We start from the raw sequence: 19,710 nt of genomic DNA on the forward strand, positions 1-19,710 counted from the left end.
TGCCACCATCTTTAGTTGGGTGTGTCTTCACAGGCCTGTTCTTTGTTGTAGTAGCACTTTGAGAGAATAGAGACAAGGACAGCTTGGGAGAAAAACTGATACTTTACAGGTGCAGTGACATTTATGTATCTTCTCCTCTCACCCCACTATTATAAAGAAGACAGACAAATGGTCTGTAAAATAACAGCAATGACAGGAGGATGTGAAGGAGGACTGGAGAAAGATTTGCAGTGTTGTGTTGGAGTAGTGTGTCTCAGTAGACAGTGCAATAAAGCTTGACCTGGGAAATAATTGATTCTCCTCCAGTTTCTAGCATATTTGGGTGTGTCTGCCTACAACAGGCAAGGTAAAACAGCTGCCCCCAGAATCACTTATTGAGCATGTGTGAAGAAACAGAAAGAAAAAAGAACATTTTCCACTTGAGGCCCAGTTCTGGGAAAAGAGGGGAATACAAATATAGTTGGCCCTCCATTTTCACAGGGATCCATTCCGGACCCCCCCCCCCCCCCGAAAACAGACTCGCCAATATTCAAGCCCCGTAGGCTTGATGGGGAACGGACCCGCAAGCGTGTGCGCAGCAGGGACGCGCCCCATTGAAAATTACGGAGGTCGCCCCTCCGTGAATATTGAAGACCACAGACCTCAACTCTGCGTGAAAGGAGAGGCAACTGTAACAATAAGAATAAGAATAAGAATACAAAACAGAAAGAAAGGGAGAAAGCAGATAAGCCTGATTCACCAGCTCCCCAAGCATGTTGAAAAAGCACAGCTCTGTAAGCTTTGCCACCAAAAAGGAAATCTTAAGAAAAATGGAGACATTGAAAGAAGAAAATAATCCCAGAATGCATTTTGGAAGAAGCTTTCTAGTGGTCTCTAAGATTGAAATAATTTTGTTTACTTGGGGAAGGCTTACCTGACCCAGTTGTTTCAGTTTACATGTGCATATTGTTAGTTTTGAATAAAGAGTTTGCTGAAACATTGATCCCCTCTTCATTTTTGTGGTGTAGGATCCTATCTATGTTCTTTCAAATTTATTTCTACCTGTGGTACCAAGGTTTCTGTTAAAGAAACTTCAACTGGGACATATCTATTTCATTTAGTGAGGTATACCTGTGCTTGGAATGGACCAAAATACAGGCAGATTATATGGAGAATGTTTTTAGCATTTCTTTCTTGGATGGTGATGGTGTTAATGTACTATCTATGTTATATAACTAGCTTCTGCTATACGAAATGGGGCCAGGCAGGTTCTTCTGTTTTTTGAAGTGGGTTGATTTTGTTTGGGTTTTTTAAAAATAGATACCCTGATCTATTTCCTGTGTATGTGTGTGTGTGCGCGCATGCAGGCATGTCAGTGAATATTTGGCTAATTCTGGAGATGCAACAATTGGCAGAAGATGCAGCCTCTGCCCTGTAGAATTTTCCACTTGTGTATTTTTTGTTATGGAAATTTTGAACAAAGCATACAGGCATGATTTTTAAAGAGTTCCAAAATGAAGGCGAGGGAAGTAGAAAGTGCTAGTGCCAGATCTGAGCTTATACATTTTATACTTAATACATATTTGCCTCCACCATTGAATTATAAATGCGTAAATAAGTAATTTCTGACTTTATTTACCTATTTATTGAAATTTTACCCCCTTCTTCTGTGGCAAGAGCTTGTAGAATGACATACAAAGATCAACAAGGTAGTCCCTGCCCCCTTACAATCTTGATAACAGGCCATAAAGAAGGGAAAATGGACAAATAGAGGCTCCGATATCTCAGATAATTTATCACAATGATCAAACTCATATTCCTTTTCTGTGTCAACTTGAGTCTGAGAATGATAGTGTATTTAGAGATGAGAAACAGGGAGATATTTTCTAATGTTGATGGTGAGCCTCTTAGTGAATAGTCACTCTCATATCATTGCCTTTGGGATGTAAAAGTTGCCTACAGATGACCATGACCAAGCAGGGAAACATCTGTAAAACTGTTTCTTTTCTTTCAGTACACAAATGACTGGCATAGCTACATAAAAGTCTTGAGGTAGTCACCTACTTGCAATGTTTATCTAATAGTTGTGGCCGTACTCCGCACTAAGAACAATGCACTGAATGGAACATTTCTATAAGTAATTATCACCAAGCTTGAGCTTTATGCAAAAATGTTCTGTTTCTTGGAATCACAGAGTTGGAAGGGTTACCAAAGATTATCTTGTTCAACTCCTTCCAGTGCAGGAAATGCACAGCTAAAGCATCCCTGACAGGTGGCCATCCAACCCCTGTTTAAAAATATTCCCAGTTAAGAACTCACCCCGAGCCAGTTCGCTTCACTGCTAAACAGTTTGTACCATCTGTTAATTCTTCCTTGTGTTTATTCAAAATCATTTTTATCTCATAACTTGAAGCTATTTGTTTAGGTCTCCCCCTCTGAAACAGTAGGAAAAAACTTTGCTCCAAAAGTTTGAAGTCTTGACTATTTATATCATCTTTCAGCCTTCCGTTCTCTAGACTAAACATAGAGCTTGTTTTCCAAAAATACTATTTTGGTCACCCTCCTCTGGACATATTTCAGCTTATCAATACCCTTTTTAAACAGTAGTGCCCAGAATTGGGAAGTGTAATCCAGGTGAGTTGTGGTAAAAGTAGAACAGAGTGTTACTGCTCTTTCTGCACACTTTACTACATTTTTCTGTCGTGTTCTTTTTTTTTTCCTTGCTGCTGTTAAATTTATTTTCTGAAGTTACTGTTTTAATATTATACTCAAGGTGTGATTGCATAAAATTGAATCAGCAGCAGTGTTTTGGCAGGGCAGTTTTAAAATAGATGTTAGTGTCTCAAATGGGGTTTCTAAACTCCTCCTCCCTGGGATGTTCTACTTCAGCCTGTTTGTACTGTCTGGAGCAACTAAATTTAACCCTCTTGTAATCATCTCTCTTGGCAAATATGCTACAGCTGAAATGCACTGTAGGAAAGAGAAACGGTCAATCTAAGGAGTGAAGCAGACAGGCAGGAAAAGGCAACCCAAAGCTGCTTTTTCCAAAAGTGGGTCAAGATCCCACTGACCATACTGCCTGCTCTGAAGGCATCCTGAGTGCGCACGGCACGACTGCACAGCACAGCATCAAGCCACACTGCTGGGTATTTATTTGGGTGTATTCCCCCCCCATCCATGCACACCATCACACAAACAATCTGCCAGTGATTGCTGCCTAGATGCTATCCCATTGGATGGATGTCCCTTTGATTGTCCACACACTCGCATGTGCGATCCTTCATTGGAACAGAGCATCAGAGCAGAGGTATGCCAAGTAAGACACTGGCAAAGTACAATCATGCTCCCCCATATACATGCCCCCTTGACATCCCCTTCACCCCATGCCAGGCATTGCATAATTGTTGCTTACTATTTGATGTTCTTTTGGTGCCTGTTTATCGAACCATTTCCTGTATTGCTATGTACTGTATATGTATTATCCTACTTGAGAGTATGTGTTTTCCCTGGAAGAAGATTAACCATCCATTATGAAGCCAAGCCCTCCCTCCAGTCCATCTGCCTTGGTCCAGGCCTTGGAGGTAGAGGGGAACTGCTGGACATCATCCCCTTTCCCTCCACCACTCCCTTCTCCTTTTGTGTCATGTCTTTTTAGATTGTAAGCCCGAGGGCAGGGAACTGTCTAATTAAAAAGATTGTATATACAGCGCTGTGTAAATTTACAGCACTTCATAAATAAAGGTTAATAAATAATAATAATAATAATAATAATAATAATTGCCCCATCTTGGACTTTCTGGTTTGAGTACACTGTAATTATATCCATTGGCGGTGTCACACTTTTACTTTCACATTGCTGCCCCGACCACCTGGGTGCTGCATCTCCATCCTTTTTAAACGCACATCTGCATTAGGGAGTTTACATGCAGGGTTAGGGTTAGGGTTAGGCTAGATTGCTCCTTTACAACCAGTCTTGTGTTGGGGTGTTTACATGCACAGTCAAAGGTTTGCTCTTTCCACTTCTTTTTAGTCCAGCTTTCCCCCCATTACAGTGGCCGCAATGCGGTTTCTGGCCACTTTGGGGGCATTTGTCATCTAAATTCCATGCCCCCAGAGTAGCCCGAAACCGCTTCTTTTGGGCCTAAGAATACATTGGGCCCATGATATCCACTGAGATTTGGTTCTAGGACACACACACACACACACACACACACACACACACAGCAAAGTATGTAGATGCTCAAGTCGCATTATATACAGTAGCATAGTAAAATGGTGTCCCTTATATAAAATGGCAAGATCAGTGTTTGCTTTTTGGAATTTATATATTTTAAAAATATTTTCAAGCCATAGATGCTTGAATTTGTGGTTTTAAAAATCTGTGAATGTGGAGGGATGATAGCATATTGCAAATGCAATCTTGAACTGCTTTTGCTTTATATTGGCTGAGATGAAGGATAGGCATTAGTACTTCATTAGACAGTGGAGTGTAAGTCTAATTCTCTGCCCTAACCAGGCCTAGAGATGTTTCTGTTTCTGCCTAGGAATGCTAGAAACTGGTCCTTGTGCCAGTTGAAGTACATATGCTTCAGTTAGAACACCTATGACCTAATTCCGCTCCATGCCTATGTAGTGTGGAACAGTTTTCTTATTCTGGCACACAGTTTGTGAGCTGTTTAGTTAGTGTTGAAGGTTTAACAGACTGTATTATGGATAGTGAGCTCCAGAAACTGGTCAGTTTTCAGTCTATGTGAACATAATCTTAGACTTTTTGGTTAGAGTTAGAAATTTGTGAGATGTCTGGCTTTGTATGTTGGTCTCCCAGTTGTTAGATTGTTATCTGCTTTAGAGGATTTTACCAAGCTTCATGATGTCATTGGTCTTACAGATCCTTTTAAATTCTACTATTTTAATGTCCTGGCAGCTAGGATAAAGGCAGCTCAGGCTTTACATAGCTTAGGCTCATATGCTTTAAAAAACACATACACACACCCACCCAAAACCTGCTGTGAAGTTTCACAGGAGGAAAATCTGATACATAGTTACATTCAGAAACAGAAGACAATTTTTTAAAAAAATCAGAGAATTGATCAGAAGGCCAAGAAGCCATTGATGAGATCTCAAAGCCATCGTACTTAACATGTGAAATATGCTTGTGCAGTTGATAAGATATGCACGGAACTGTGACAAAAATAACTTTGGTTTCTAATTCTTTCCATCTTACAGCTTTCTAGCCATTATATATTGAAGCATATTTTGTTCTGACAAGTAAGCATAATATAACAGCTCCCACCTTTCAGAGTCAGTCTGGGTGTTGAGTCTTGTCTGGTGGTTAATATGCTTGTGGACCAAAATAGATTGTGTTCACAGTAACATCTTATTTACTGGAATGTAACATGTAACTCTGACCAAACTGTTTACAGGATCACATGTTTTCCCAAGTATTATTTTTGTATTGTTTATTCTTGCTATAAATTGTTCAAGGTGGGTTTTATGTTATTTTTTCAACAGTACCAAAGGGATTAAGAGTAAATGGAGAATTATTTTATCCACCCTAATATATTTACTAAGCCTGTGCGTGATGTGGGATCAGATTGTGTATGTCTAGAACTGTTTCTAGATAGCAGTTCAAGGGCTTCTCCTTTCCCAGGGATTAGTTGATAAAATGAGAAGCGACTGTACATCATCTGGATACTGATAATATTTCAACCCAGATGTCTGGGTGACCTTTCTTAGTAGTTACAGGTAAATATTAGAAAGTGTGGTAACAGACTAGAACCTTGAGTCACTTTGTAGGTCAGCGGCCTAGGTAAATAATTCCCAGCACCAGGTGATGCTAGATAATCAGTGTTATCTAGAAGTGTCTGGAACAGAGATGCTACCTCCCTCACCTTACATCCAGTTCTTTCATATACTTCAGTGTAAATAAAATTTATTTAAAAGGAGTTTGCAATGATTCTTTCCCTCAAGTAGGAATTATCTTCCAGATCCAAGTAAACTATATTCCAGCTCCACATAAACTCAAGTAGCTTTACTTAAGAAGAGAACAGGTAATAGTCTCAGCTCCCAAGTAGTCTGCCCCCATTCTCAGACTACACAAGCTGAAGACGTTCATAAAATTTGCACCAGGCAGAAGATAATTCCCGCTGGAGGAAAAGTATCATGCAACTCCTTTTAAATAAATTTTATTTACACTATAATATATGAAAGAACTGGGTGTAATATCTGCCCTCCTCTTACTCATAAGAAGTGAAACTAATTGCAATGGCTATTTTATATGGAAAATGTAATACAGACTAATAATAATGTGTTATAAATGGTCCAGTTGTGTTTATATCCCTCTGGAAAGGAGAATATGGTTTTATTCCAGACAGTTGCAGTGTAATAAACAATATGCATAGGCATCTTTGAGAGTATCTGTGCAAAAGTAATTGTAGTATAAGCTTTCATGGACTGGGTCTACTTCCTAAAATGCATGAAATAACTTTCTCACCGTTAATCTCAAATGTGCTATAAAATCTCTTTGCATACTGTTATTCCAGGTTAACATAGCTATGTCTACCAAGCTTATTTTCTCAACAATAAGGTGAGTTGGTAGTAGGAGCTGGTTTGGTGATATAATTGCACAGTCTTAATAATTGATATATTTAACAGCTTAGGAAAGGAAAGAAAAATGCTGGCCATTGTTTGTAGTAAAAGGAATGCCAGCTGTAGTTCTGGACTTTCTAGAAGAATATAGCACAGAATCCTAGGCTTCTTTGCTTGAGTCTCTTTATATGCTTTCTCACAGCTATTTAGGAAAATGATATACTCTGTGTAAAACTAATGCATCAGATGTTGTTAATAATAATAAATTTTATTTTTACCCCGCCTTTCCATAAATATGATCAAGGCGGCTTACAAAATTTAAAACATTACATACAGGATAAAAAATTCAATATATAGGTTAAAAACATTACTACAAAGAATAGGAACAGAAAATCAATAAAATACACATGTCAAGGGCAAAGAGGAAGAGAAATCAATTTACAATAGTCCGGGGTCGAAAGGGAAAATAAGGGGCAGAAAAACGAACAATTTAACTAAGGTGGGAAGGCCAACCGAAATAAATACGTTTTCAGATTTTTCTTAAAAATATCTAATGAGGCGGCGGAGCGAAGCTCTACAGGGAGTTTATTCCAAAGTGAAGGGGCAGCGATGGCAAAAGCCCTCTGTGAGGTCCGTGCAAAGTTTGACCTAGGGACCTCCAACAAATTTGTCCTGGATGTTCTAAGTGTGCGGGGCGGATTATATGTTGTTGGTGTTGTGTGTCTTCAAGTTGTTTCCAGATTATGGTGACCCTAGCACAGGGTTTTCTTGACAATATTTGTTGAGAAGAAGTTTGCCATTGCCTTCCCGTGAGGTTGAGAGCATGTGTCTTACCCAAGGTCACTCAGTGGGTTTCATGGCCAAGATGGGAATTGAACTCTGGTCTTCAGAGTCATAGTCCAACACCCAAACCATTATGCCATGCTGGCTCTAATGGGCATGTTAATCTTGTTGACAAATGTCTCTTTTTAGTGGTACAAAGAAGAAAATGGGCTTCATTTTTAGAGGCAGGACTCCCCACTGCTCACATCAGATTATTTCCTCATAACAGTTGCTTGTATAACATTGAACAAACCTATCATTCATTTCCCAGTGATGGCCATTCACAGCTACCTAACTTGTTCTCTAGGATGGACCCAAAGTGCATTGGCCTACAACTCCTGTCCTCAGCTGGCATGAGAGATGTAGTCCACCAACACACATGGAGGATACTTCCTCTCAGATACATACTTGTGGAAAGCAAAAGGGTAGCTCTTTTATTTTGGCCTGTTTCTGAAACTACACTTACAGAGTTGTTGCTCTTGTCTGGAATAAACATTTAAAGTTCTGATGTCAGCAGTTGAGACTGAGAGTTAACACTTTAATGGTGAGCTACCAAACTAGTTAAGCTTCACCTGGAGTCATTCCTTTTGCTCACTTCAGTGATACTTCTAAGAGTTGGCTGTTGCTCATTCTCTGAAATGTTGGAGGAAAATCTGCTTTGCATATTCCCATGACTTTGTCTCTTTTGGTTTTGCATATTTATCTTTGGGTAGAGCTTGTGTGAGAACTGGGAGCTGTTGCCTGATGCTTTTGTAATGAGCCCTGCAGCTGTTCTGCTTTATAACTTTTGCTTCTCCATAGCTTTAAAAGAATATTTTCCTTGTTTGGAAAACACCATTTTCAGACTTCAACCAGATTTCAGCAGTCGAGCCATTGCATATTGCACTAGTTGCAGCCACTGTGCAAAGGCAGCCCCTTGAAGTTCAAAGTTGTCGTGTGTGTAAAATAGACATTGTGTCATTCAGTCCAGATGGTACTCTTGCCTTTGAATAGTTTGGTAGAATTTTCTAGGATTTTTACAGATGTATCTTTTCCCATTTTTGATGGAAAATGTACAAGATGCCCTTGTAGAATTGTTTCTTTCTCTACCAGGTTCAGGCTGCCCACTCATTCCTCCCTTGCTGAAAGATGTTAGAAAATGGTTTTAAAACAACAACAACAACTTTGTTCTTGATACAACTGCTCTTCATATTGGAATGCAACTGTTTTGGCAGTTTGTGGTTTTCAAAGATGTCCTCTAGCCTAGATTTTAGTTTTGTCTTCATTAAGTACAAATGGCAGCTCTTTAGATGCATATTTTATGGGAAGGTGTTTTGGATGTGTTTTAGCCAAATAAGGACTCAGTTTATGTTGTCCTTCAAAATCTGTGTGGTGGTATTGAGAAACGGGTATATATTGTGACCTGAGTCTAAGAACATTAATCACTAGAAAGAATGAAACTAAACTGACTCTTTAAATCTCAACCTTCAAGCAAAAATACCATCACTCTTCTTGGAATGGTGTCCACTGCTAACCATAAATTGTGTACACATCTTTTGTTGTGAGTTCAAGGCAGCTTGCCACCATGAAATTAGTTGGGAAGTTTTCTGTAAAAATTTCCACCAGGACGTCAGATGCTATCTCCTTTTCAGGCTACAAGATCTAAAGAACCAAATATTTCCATGAGAGTAAGTCCCAATGAAATTGGATGTACTGTACTTCAAAATGAATATGTTTGTGGGATATGGTGGATGTCTAGAAAGGGAGGGAGATACATATATCCTCATGTGCGATTTCAAGAACACTGACTTGCAAGATGGAAGTTGTAATAATAACAACAATAATAATTTTATCCCGCCTCTCCAACAGGATCGAGGCAGTTTACTAGTCCGTGGGCCAGGGGCTCCTTAAATGATGTGGTCACTACCATCTGGAAGGATTAAATGCAGTAATATTTAGGCATGATGGCCATTGACAATGAATAGTTTTCACTAAGAACATCTTAAATGTGTATCCCCAAAAGGTCAAACACGCAACCATATTTTCTACCCTTTTACTATATTGGGTAGACTTTAAAGCCAGGGATAAGACAGTGGAGATCAGGATACCAATGGTCTTCTTTATTTGCAGATAGGTTATAAGGAAACCTGTGGCTACTGAAAAGTAGCCATACTGATCTTTATGGAAATTGGTGTGACACTAGAGTTCTCTGACAGAGAAGGCTAAATACCTCACAAAACTACAACTCTGACGCAGCTCTGGTTACGCTTTGTTAACTGAGTCATAATATGAGCATCTTCCCTCTAATTAGAGTTTTTTCTTTGTCAGTTTGAAGACAGGAGGTAAAAGTGAGAGTTGTTCTTTTGTGGGAAATGTATGCCATTATTGGAAAGAAAAGTATTCTGTTCACCAGCTTGTATAATTGTAAGGCTGTCTTCCAGAGTCTGAATTTCTTGATTTTCAAGTTAGACAATGTTGTTTGTTTGCTTTGTGGACCTTTTTGTGGTGAACAATCTTTGGTTTGTGTCAAAATAAAATATGAAAATTATAAATAAATAAATTCATTTATATGCATGTTACATGAAGGGATGACCTGATCTTTTATAAAGTAATGTTTTTTTTAAAATGGTTTCTAAACAAAATATTGGCTTCAAAACAGAAAGATAGCTTGGTTAATTTCAAACATGTAACCACCCCAGTTATACTGAAAGTGAAGGAAGTTTTCATACATCAAGGCCAGTGGACATAAGAGGACTGCTAAACATTCCTTGTGCTTCCCACTTAGGCTATTACAGTATCTCTTTCCTAAGCACCTTTTGTCCAGCTGAGGTCACTTCTGATACCTGAGCTCAGCTGAGAAGATTAGTGTTTGGGAAGAGAAACCTCTAAGAGGCAAAACATGGGTGGGAGAAGATATACTTTGCTCTATCATGTATTGTAGCGTTTACAGCTAAAATCAGTCACCTATACCCAAATTTTGCCTTTCTATATGGTAGGGACAGTTCTGTACTTTTCTGTAACAGTAAAGAATGACTCTTACCATGCTTACTTTGGCCTCAGTTGAAATGGAATTTTTTGCAGATAATGCCATTGTTAAATTTTGCATACTATTAGGCTAGTGAGCCATTTACTGGTGTGATATTTGTTTGCTAACGTCCACGTGTTGTAATAATGATATGTCTTATCTTTTAGACTAACAGGGATGCCAAAGGAAAAATATGATCCTCCAGATCCTCGCAGAATTTACACCATCATGTCAGCAGAGGAGGTAGCCAATGGGAAGAAGTCCCATTGGGCAGAATTGGAAATCTCGGGTGAGTTATCAGATAATAACTTGTCTGTCAGGTGGAGTAGGCTGTTTGTTTCACATTTTCCTGAAGCCAGATAACTGCCTGCTTGATAATTATATTAGTGGCTCAGCAAGTGTTTGTTGGCCAGCTTATGCAGATTGCCTGAAGCCTGAATGCTTCAAGATGCAAGTAAATATCTTTTGTGGACTGCCTAAAAATTCCATGTAGTAGGGTGGAAAGAATTAGAAACATGAATTTACAAGGGAGTAAATTGTGGAGGTTTCCATGCTTCCCAGTGACCTGGAATGGGGAAAAAACCTTTTAAGAAATCACTGGTTTGTACAATGATAAACATAATTTCAATCAATTTCAAATTTGAATGGCTTCCAGCTCAATATAAGTTCAGTAATAAATACAGAATCAGAATGGAGAAATGAGAGAGACCTTTGTGGTTTCTAGCTGGAATTAATTGGGAAGGTGGGAGGTGAGCATGAGGATTGTTGAATCAGTATACATTTATTTGCCAAAACATCATTTTTCTCTCTGCTTCTCAGAATTTCTGGAGATTTTCCATTTCTATTAAGAACTATTATAACAAAGAATTTTGTCTGTTTCTAGTATTACTCGTCCTTGTCAAAGGATTTAAGGCGTTTGGATTTGGTTTTGTGACACAATTCCTTCATTTTAATAACTGTTTAATAACTGTTTTCAGTTTTAATAATTGAAATACATTTTCACCACCTTGGGCAGTTGCAGCCAAGACAGGATTTCACTCCCTCACACTTGTGGGCCACAGAGACCCATTTTTGGTCAAACATTCCATCCAGAAGTGACATTGGGGTTCGACAGATAGGGAGAAAGGAGCACTGAGATGCCGCCCCTTTCTGCCCCACACGGAGGCCGCAGCAACCAAACCGCGTGGCCTCTGGGAGCCCTAAAAAGAGCCCGCTCCTGGCGGGTTCTTTTTAGGACGTGCGCAGTGCACCATTGGCCCTCACACACAATGATGATGTCTGCGTGGTACTGGACCTTTTTGAGGCGGTGCCGCATGTATGTCATCATGGCGGGCCCCATGTGGATGCCTGTTGCGCGGTAGCGCTCAAGAGTGTGCAGACGCTCTGCTCTCCCGAGCCCTAAAATCGGCCCTATGATGGCGCTTTTTGACTGTCTGTATTGGGCCTTAAACTAAAGGTAAAGTGATTTGGTTATTTCTCATAAGCTAAATCAGAAAGTATAAGTTGTTTCAAAATTATTTTTATAAATTATTTTTCTGTTGCTTCAGTCTTCCCTGCTGATCTAACCCCTAAATGTGCATTTGAATCAGAAGTTATGAGAGACAGATAATGCATGCTAATAGAAAATTATCACCTTTGGCAATAGAGATAATAGGTTCTGTAGGTGTGTTGAGATCACTGAATGATTAATTCAATTATCAGTGATGTCTGTTTTTCTTTCTTGGAAAGCTTGGTCATGCCAGTACTTATTGAAGCATATAGACAAACCTACCTGAACCCTTAACACCTTTTACATGGTCTTCATTTTAGGTAGAGTGCGGAGCTTAAGTACATCACTTTGGTCACTAACGCACTTGACTGCTCTCCACCTCAATGACAACTATCTGACTCGCATTCCGCCTGACATCGCCAAGCTTCAAAATCTAGTTTACCTGGATCTCTCATCCAACAAACTCAGAAGTTTACCAGCAGAACTAGGAAACATGGTATCTCTCAGGTGAGCAGCCTTTTGTGTCTACCAAAGTATGTGAACAAAATTTTTAGCTTATAGCAATTTAGCTGTTGATGTAGACACTTTCTTTACTTCTAATTGTGGAGCCTTTTGCATATTTTTGACACAGTGTTGGCTATGGGGCTACAATTTGAGCTATGAGACTCATATTTTCGATTTTCATGTATATTTCTAAGCTCTTGTTGACACCAGCCAATGAGGAGCATTGATTAGGTTTTGTACATGTTTCCCAAAGGAATATCAAAGCTGTTTTGTAAATGTTTTGGACAATACACAGAACGTTGTTGTAGCTGTTAACTGCCCTTAACTTGACCTTGATTTGTGGAGACCCTGTGGATGAGACATCTTCCAAACCCCCTGTCTTTCACTGCTCTGCTTAAGTCTTCTAGATTCATTCCCATGACCTCCCTAATTGAGTCTAACCATCTGGCCTGCAGTCTTCCTCTCTTTCTGTTGTCTTCTAACTTTCTCAGCATTGTTGTCTTCTTAAGTGAGTCATAACTTCTCATGATGTCTCCAAAGTATGACAGCTTTGATCATCTTGGCTTCCAAGGAAATTTCAGACTTGATCTGTACAAGGACCCATTTTGTTTGTCTTTTTGCCTGTCCACAGTATCCTATTCTTGTCTAAAACCACATCTCAAATGTGTTCATTTTCTTTCTATCCACGTTTTTCACTGCCCAGCTCTTTGTGAACATAGAGTATGTAAACCCCTTTTAAGCTGACTTTACTAAGCTGAATTTATTTGCTTTTGTTTTTAGGGAGTTGCTTTTAAACAACAATTTGTTACGAGTTTTGCCTTACGAACTTGGACGGCTCTTCCAGCTACAGACACTAGGTTTGAAAGGTATTCTGTGCATGTGTGAATACATAATACCAAAAACCTTTCCCCTTGTGATTCTCTTTCCCCTCTCTTTTTTTTCTTGTACCAATATCTTGCTGTATGTTAAGAATTTATGGGCAAATCCTGTAGCAGATACTGTTATAGGTTGAGTCTCCCTTATCTGGAATTCTGAAATCCAGAATATTCCAAAAACCAAAACGTTTTTCATGGGTGACTGGGACAATGACATATTTGCTTTCTGATGGTTCAGTGTAAACAGATTTTGTTTCTTGAAGAAAACTATTAAAGGTACTGTATTGTATAAAATTACATTCAGGTAAGGTATATATAAAACATAAATGAATTTTGTGTTTAGACTGGAGTCTCATTGTCAAAATATCTCATTATGTACATACATACAAATACAGGTATTCCAAAATCCAAAAAAACTCAAATCCAAAGCATCTCTGGCCCCAAACATTTCAGATAAGGAAGATTATAATGAGTTTTTAGCCCATTCTTGTTTTTGTATTCTTTATTTATTCAGAATAGTGGGTTACATCACTCTTGAACAGTGTTTTTGTTTTCCTTTTGTTTTAATCTAAATTTCTGTATAATGTCAAACCTTTTGTATAGGTGTATAGCATGCAATTTAGTTTTTCATTTTGTGCATGTTTCCCAAGTACCTAACAAAAAACAATATAAGCAGGTGAATTCTTTTCCTCAGAAAACTGCAGTTTTCTGTGTCTAGTAAAATGACTAGGTTTTCACCGAAGTGCTGCACAGTTTCTCACATTCTGGTGCAGTTCTCAAAAAGTATGCATTTTGTGTTGTGCCAGGAACAAAAAAGGTTCCTACAGTTTGCAGGAACTTTCAACATGCTGTTTTCCTTTGAATGTAAGTTTCTTGAGGTAACTCCAGATTCAACCCTTCAGGAAACTGATGAATTTCTATTTTATCCCTACTTTGATATGTCTGCTTAATCTTTATTTCTGTAGTCATGCTTTAAGTACATGGAGCCACATAGGTCCATATTCTTCATTACCTACTTCCGCTGTTTCTCCATTGTTTATTTTGGATAATAAGCAAGCTTCTAGTAACAGATGCTTTTCCTATGTATCTCTGAGGTTATTTTTATACTGATGATGCTATATTAACAAATAATAATACAAAGCTTTGCATAACACACACAGAACATATGTACACCCATAAAATGTATGCACATACAATACACATACATATTTTCTGTCCCAGGGTAGGAAAACAGGCAGGAAAACTTAAGCCATCCTGAGTTGAAGGCAAAACTAGCAAGTTTTGCATCCTGTAAGGACCTAAGAAGAGCCATGAGGGATCAAACCAAAGGCCTATTTAGTCCAATACCCTGTTCCCACAGTGGCCAGACAGATGCCTGTGGGAAGCCCGCAAGCAGGACGTATATTCAATAGTATTCTTCTACTCATGTTTCCCAGCGACTAATTTTGAGAAACATACTGCCCCATCAGTGTAAATAGCATATAACCATTGTGATTAGGAATTACTGAAAGCCATATTCTCCATGAATTTGTCCAACCCCTTGTAAAGCCAAACAGTAACTCCATATCATGAAGAAGTGCTTCCTTTTATATGTTGTGAAACTTCCAATATTTAGCCAAATGAAGATTCTGGTGTTATAAGAGAATAATTTTCCCTGTGCTAGGCTGATCTATCTAGCCTTGATTGTTTTGCAGGGGGGAGATTGTAAATCTTCACTATTTTCTCCCCACCCTTTTTCAGAGCAGTTACCTTCTAGGAAAAAAAGGCAACAGGGAGCTGAAGTAATTTTTTAAAAAAAACATTTTATTTAGGGGTGTTGCAGCTGCAACTAATAGCAGAAGCTTGGCAGTATTCCTGAGAACAGTGTTAAGTACCAGGGGAAGGAAGGAAAGAAGGAAGGCAAGCTTCCTTTTTGCACCACATGTTTTAAAACAATCCCGTGAAGAAGAAAAAAATGGTTACAGTCTGGAGTACTCAACAGCTACAAAGGGGGTTTGCTTGAACGGGTATGAAATGTATGAATTATTCCTTAGACTGGAGCATGAATTAACTGTTTTCTTTGTGCTCTACTGGTTCTATACCAAAATTGAATTTCATAATTTAAGTCCAAATTTCCAGCTGGTTCACTGATAACCCATGTGAAGTATTTTCCTTGGGTTAAAAGATACTGTCTCCAATGTCAGTTTGTTAAAATTCTGAGGGACATAGTAAGGATATAAATACTTAGTCAGGATATAAATTTTAAAAATAAAGAATCACAGAATTGTAGAGTTGGAAGAGTTGTTGTTGTTGTTAACTGCCCTTGAGTCAGTCTCGACTCATGGTAACCCTGTGGATGAAATATCTCCAAGACTCCCTATCCTCTGCTGCTCTGGTTACTTCCTGTGGATTCATACCCATGGCATCCTTAATAGAATCCATCCATCTAGCATTCAGCCTTCCTCTCCTTTTACTTCCATCCACCTTTGCTAGCATTGTTTCCCTAATGAATCGTGCCTTCTTGTAATGTGGCCAAAGTACAACAGCCTCAATTAAATAATCTTGGCTTCCAGGAAAACATTGTGCCACTTTAACTGCCATGACTCTATCCTGCAGAATCCTGGGATTTGCAGTTCCGTGAGATACCAGAGTGTTCTAACAGGTCAGGCTTAATACCTCACCAAACTACAAATCTCAGGATTCTACAGGATGGGGCCATGACAGTTAAAGTGGTGTCAAATTTCTTTATTTCTCCATTGATTAGCTCTTAGTGTAACAATTTACCAATAGAGAAAATTCACACTAAATCGACCCTGACAGATCGTTATTCAGCTTTCACCTAAAGAGCTCCTGCAAGGGAGAGTCCACAACCCTCTGAGGTAGGCCAGTTTTAAACACCACTTACCATGAAGATGTTTTCCTCTTATGCTGAAATTTATTATTAGCTGGAATTTCCTTTCTTGAAATTTAAACTGTTGGTTTGAATGCTACCCTCTAAAGCAGCAGAAGCCAAATTGCTCTCTCTACTATATAACAAACATTCAAATTGAAGGTGGCTGTCTTAGCAGGAGGGTATCTGTCCTCCTGGCTAAAAGTACCATACTCCCTTCAACTGTTTCTTATAGAACTTTGGATTCAGTTTCTTGTAGACCATTCGTCTTTGTTGCCCACTTCTGGACATGAATTGAGCTAGTACTAATTAGACACAAGAGTATTATATGTGGTGCCACCAACTGATTATAAATATCTTTGTTTCCAGGCAATCCTTTATCACAAGATATTCTCAGCCTGTACCAGGACCCAGATGGGACACGGAAATTATTGAATTATATGCTTGACAATCTAGCAGGTAATGCACTTTTTAAAAAAATATTTAAACAGTATCCACATTATGGAAGTGAATATGAGTGCATGCATGCATAGTATGTATTTGTGCACTTCAAATAGTGTTTCCAACTCTTTGGAAGCCCTTATCAACAAAAACTATCTACTCGGTGCCGGGAGAAGGTCAAGTTGATGTTGGTACATCAGGAAACCAAGCTCAGATGTCCACATAGATCTGTGTTCAGATGAGGAGCCAACTGTTTCTTGGTGAAGTTTCTTCATCGGAAAGAGCTAACCTCTTTGAACCAATTATCCATTTAAATTAAGACTTAGCAACCTGAGATGATTATCAGATTCTATCTCCCATCAGCCCTAGTGAGCAGAGTGAAATGTGAAGGCATTGCAGTCCACCAGGATCTGTTGCTCACTCTTACTTAAATGAAGAAAGCCAAAGAGGTCATTTCAAGTTAGGGAACTCTGGATACCTGTATATCAGGTCTACCATGTTCAGAACAGCTTGTTTGAGCCATGTGTAGGTCAGTCTTAGCTGTATTGCATTGGGGAACTAAGTGGAAACTGCTTTTCTTCTTCATTTAAATCTGCATGGTATAACTATTCCTGAAAACCACTTCAGCACTTAGCAGGCTCCTGATATGAATTGTTTTTCTTTGGCATATCCACATCATGAGGAATGTTGCATGCCAGCACTGCATCTCTTTTGCAGCTGCTAATATTGGTGTGGGAACATTCATTTGATGGAGGTGTGTGGCATAGTAAACATTGCATACATTCCTGGCAGTGTCATGGAGCCCCTGGCCTCTGAAACTCCTTTAGGAGCAACTCTGCCATTGCTGTCTGTGTCAGACAGGTTCTTAATCCAGTACAAGAGTAACTCCAAACTGTGAATGTGCTTAAGGCACCTGCATATACTAAAATGTGAGAGAGGTTTATGTGTTTGACCATAATTGTTTCCAAATAGTAATTAAATTGTTCATGTGACTAGAAATTCCAGTGAAGTTAAGATTCAAACTGAAAAGGAAATGAAAGACAGAGGTGCCAGGGGTGGGGGTGGGATATCCATGTCTAACAACAATGGATTCCTTTTTCCTAAGAGTTGCTTTCTCATATTCTGTATCATACTATGGAGTATGACTATTAAAAATTTATTTTTATATATATATATTGTGCCTTGTAACCCTCACTAATCTTAAATCTTTAATATTTCAGTTCATCCAGAACAGTTGCCTCCAAGGCCATGGATCACGTTAAAAGAACGAGACCAAATTTTGCCCTCAGGTAATTATAGGGCTTTCCCTTTTATCCTTTAATAAGGTGCTATAGAGGGAGATATTATGTGATGCAACTAAGTTATGTACACATGAAGAATTTGCAAGACACTTTGAAGACAAAATTGTTCACAGTCCACTCTGACTTGGATGCTGGAATTGAGGCAATTTCAGTAGATGTAATCTTGGCGCCTGCTTATCCTGTATTATTGAATATGCTTCAGTTTGTGCAACCTGATGATGTGGACATGATCCTTAGAAGTGAGAGTCTCTACTTGTTTACTGGATCCTTGCCCTTCCTTACTCCTGATAGAGCTTTAAGATCATTAGGGGAAGGTTTTCTCTTGGTCCCGTCACCATCACAGACTCATGTGATAATGGGGCATCTCCCTTTATCTGGGCAGTTCCCTCCAGGTAACAAAGGGTTGATAAGGTAATAGTATTAAGTCACATTTCTTGGCTGACAGCATTACAAGAGTCTCATGTCATGAAATACAACTGGCCAGTCTGGGAGAAATTCCCACATTCTCCAAGGGAAGTGATATAAAACCATAGGTAATCTTAAGAGAGGGACCCTAGCAAACAGGAACAAAAGGGCTGCTTTGGGGACTGGGGTGTCTGTCCCACCTCCTAGCTACCCCCAGGAACATCTAGGACTCACAATTCCAATTGTCTGTGAGTAGAATAGGTAAACGTATTAGCTAATCACATCAGGGACTTTTGATTATTTTACTGACTGAAGATGACACAGACTAATCTGTAACTTGTAGCTTTCCTAAGTATGCCTGAAGGGAAGTGGCCCTTCATAAAGAGAAATACCATTTGTTACTATAGATTTCTTACCTAGAATAAAAGCCTACCTTTAAAAATACTTCTATCACAGACATACCTTTTGCTCAGTTTCATCTGATCACCAGAGTTAGAGGAGAAAAGTCTCTGCAGAGATAAAAAGTGCAAGTGGAACCCCAAAGTAACTTCATACTGAATTACAAGAGAAAGGGGGCAGGTCAAATCAGTAGGTGGTGGCAGCTCATTTTGTTTATGTGGTCAAGGGGTCCTATCAAGGGGGCCCAAAAGCCTCACAACTCGCTTGGTGAGGACACAAAAGAGAGCCTTCTCAATGGCTGCTCCCACCCCTGGAAAGCCCTTCTGTGGGAAGCAAGGCTGGCTTTCTCCCAGCTTTCCTTTTGCTGGTAGTCAAAGACATTTTTCTTCAAGCAGGCTTTTAATATGTAATCACTTTCAGGGAGGCTTAGTATTTGGGTGCATGCTGTATTTATTTATATTTTTAACTTTTGTCTTTTTAATGTAATTTATACTGTTAAAATGAAATTATTTTAATTGTTTTAAAAATGTATTGGTAAGTTTTTAACCAGTTTTATTGGTGAGCTGCTTTGGATCCCACTCTGGGAGAAGGGCAGCATATTAAACAAACAAATGTGTTCTCAGTGGATTGTTATAGGAGGTGTCTCATAGATGAATGTGTGGGTCATACCAAGAAAATGGAAACCCCCTTTTCACAGATGCATGTGTATAGTGTTGTATGTGTGTCATCTAATGTTGCACTGCTCATATGAGCAGTTAATTGTTCAAGTTAGAGTCAATTCATAATGTATGATTCTGCCCTTTAAATCTGATAAGTTTTAAGCTGTTGTTCTTATCTGCTTTAATTATTTATTTGGCTATAGCTTTACTCGGTTTAAGGACAGTATAATAGCCCCTGATTTTATCAATATGTTACTGAGACGTATATTCCAAAACATATGATCTGGACCGATATAGTAGAATCTCTCTGACATGCTGATTGTTTTTTTTTAAAGCACACAGATACACACACTAATAATGTGTGAATGTATATAT

The 19,710-nt window shown here is 38.9% G+C and overlaps 1 protein-coding gene across 3 annotated transcripts in view; it reads left to right on the plus strand.

Annotated features, from left to right (window-relative positions):
• Positions 1-19,710, plus strand: part of CNOT6L (CCR4-NOT transcription complex subunit 6 like) — a 46,854-nt gene that overhangs the window by 12,698 nt on the left and 14,446 nt on the right. For 2 of the 3 annotated variants that reach the window (XM_042467216.1, XM_042467214.1), the window contains exons 2-6: positions 10,561-10,682; positions 12,203-12,389; positions 13,167-13,252; positions 16,500-16,589; positions 17,792-17,860. In XM_042467216.1, coding sequence (XP_042323150.1) covers positions 10,571-10,682; positions 12,203-12,389; positions 13,167-13,252; positions 16,500-16,589; positions 17,792-17,860 — 544 coding nt within the window. In that variant the 5' untranslated portion in view covers positions 10,561-10,570. Of the gene's footprint in view, positions 1-10,558; positions 10,683-12,202; positions 12,390-13,166; positions 13,253-16,499; positions 16,590-17,791; positions 17,861-19,710 lie in introns of those variants that run through there. The other variant, XM_042467215.1, reaches the window with a different exon arrangement.

Source organism: Sceloporus undulatus, chromosome 5 (assembly GCF_019175285.1).
Source record: "Sceloporus undulatus isolate JIND9_A2432 ecotype Alabama chromosome 5, SceUnd_v1.1, whole genome shotgun sequence".
Lineage (NCBI taxonomy): Eukaryota > Metazoa > Chordata > Lepidosauria > Squamata > Phrynosomatidae > Sceloporus > Sceloporus undulatus.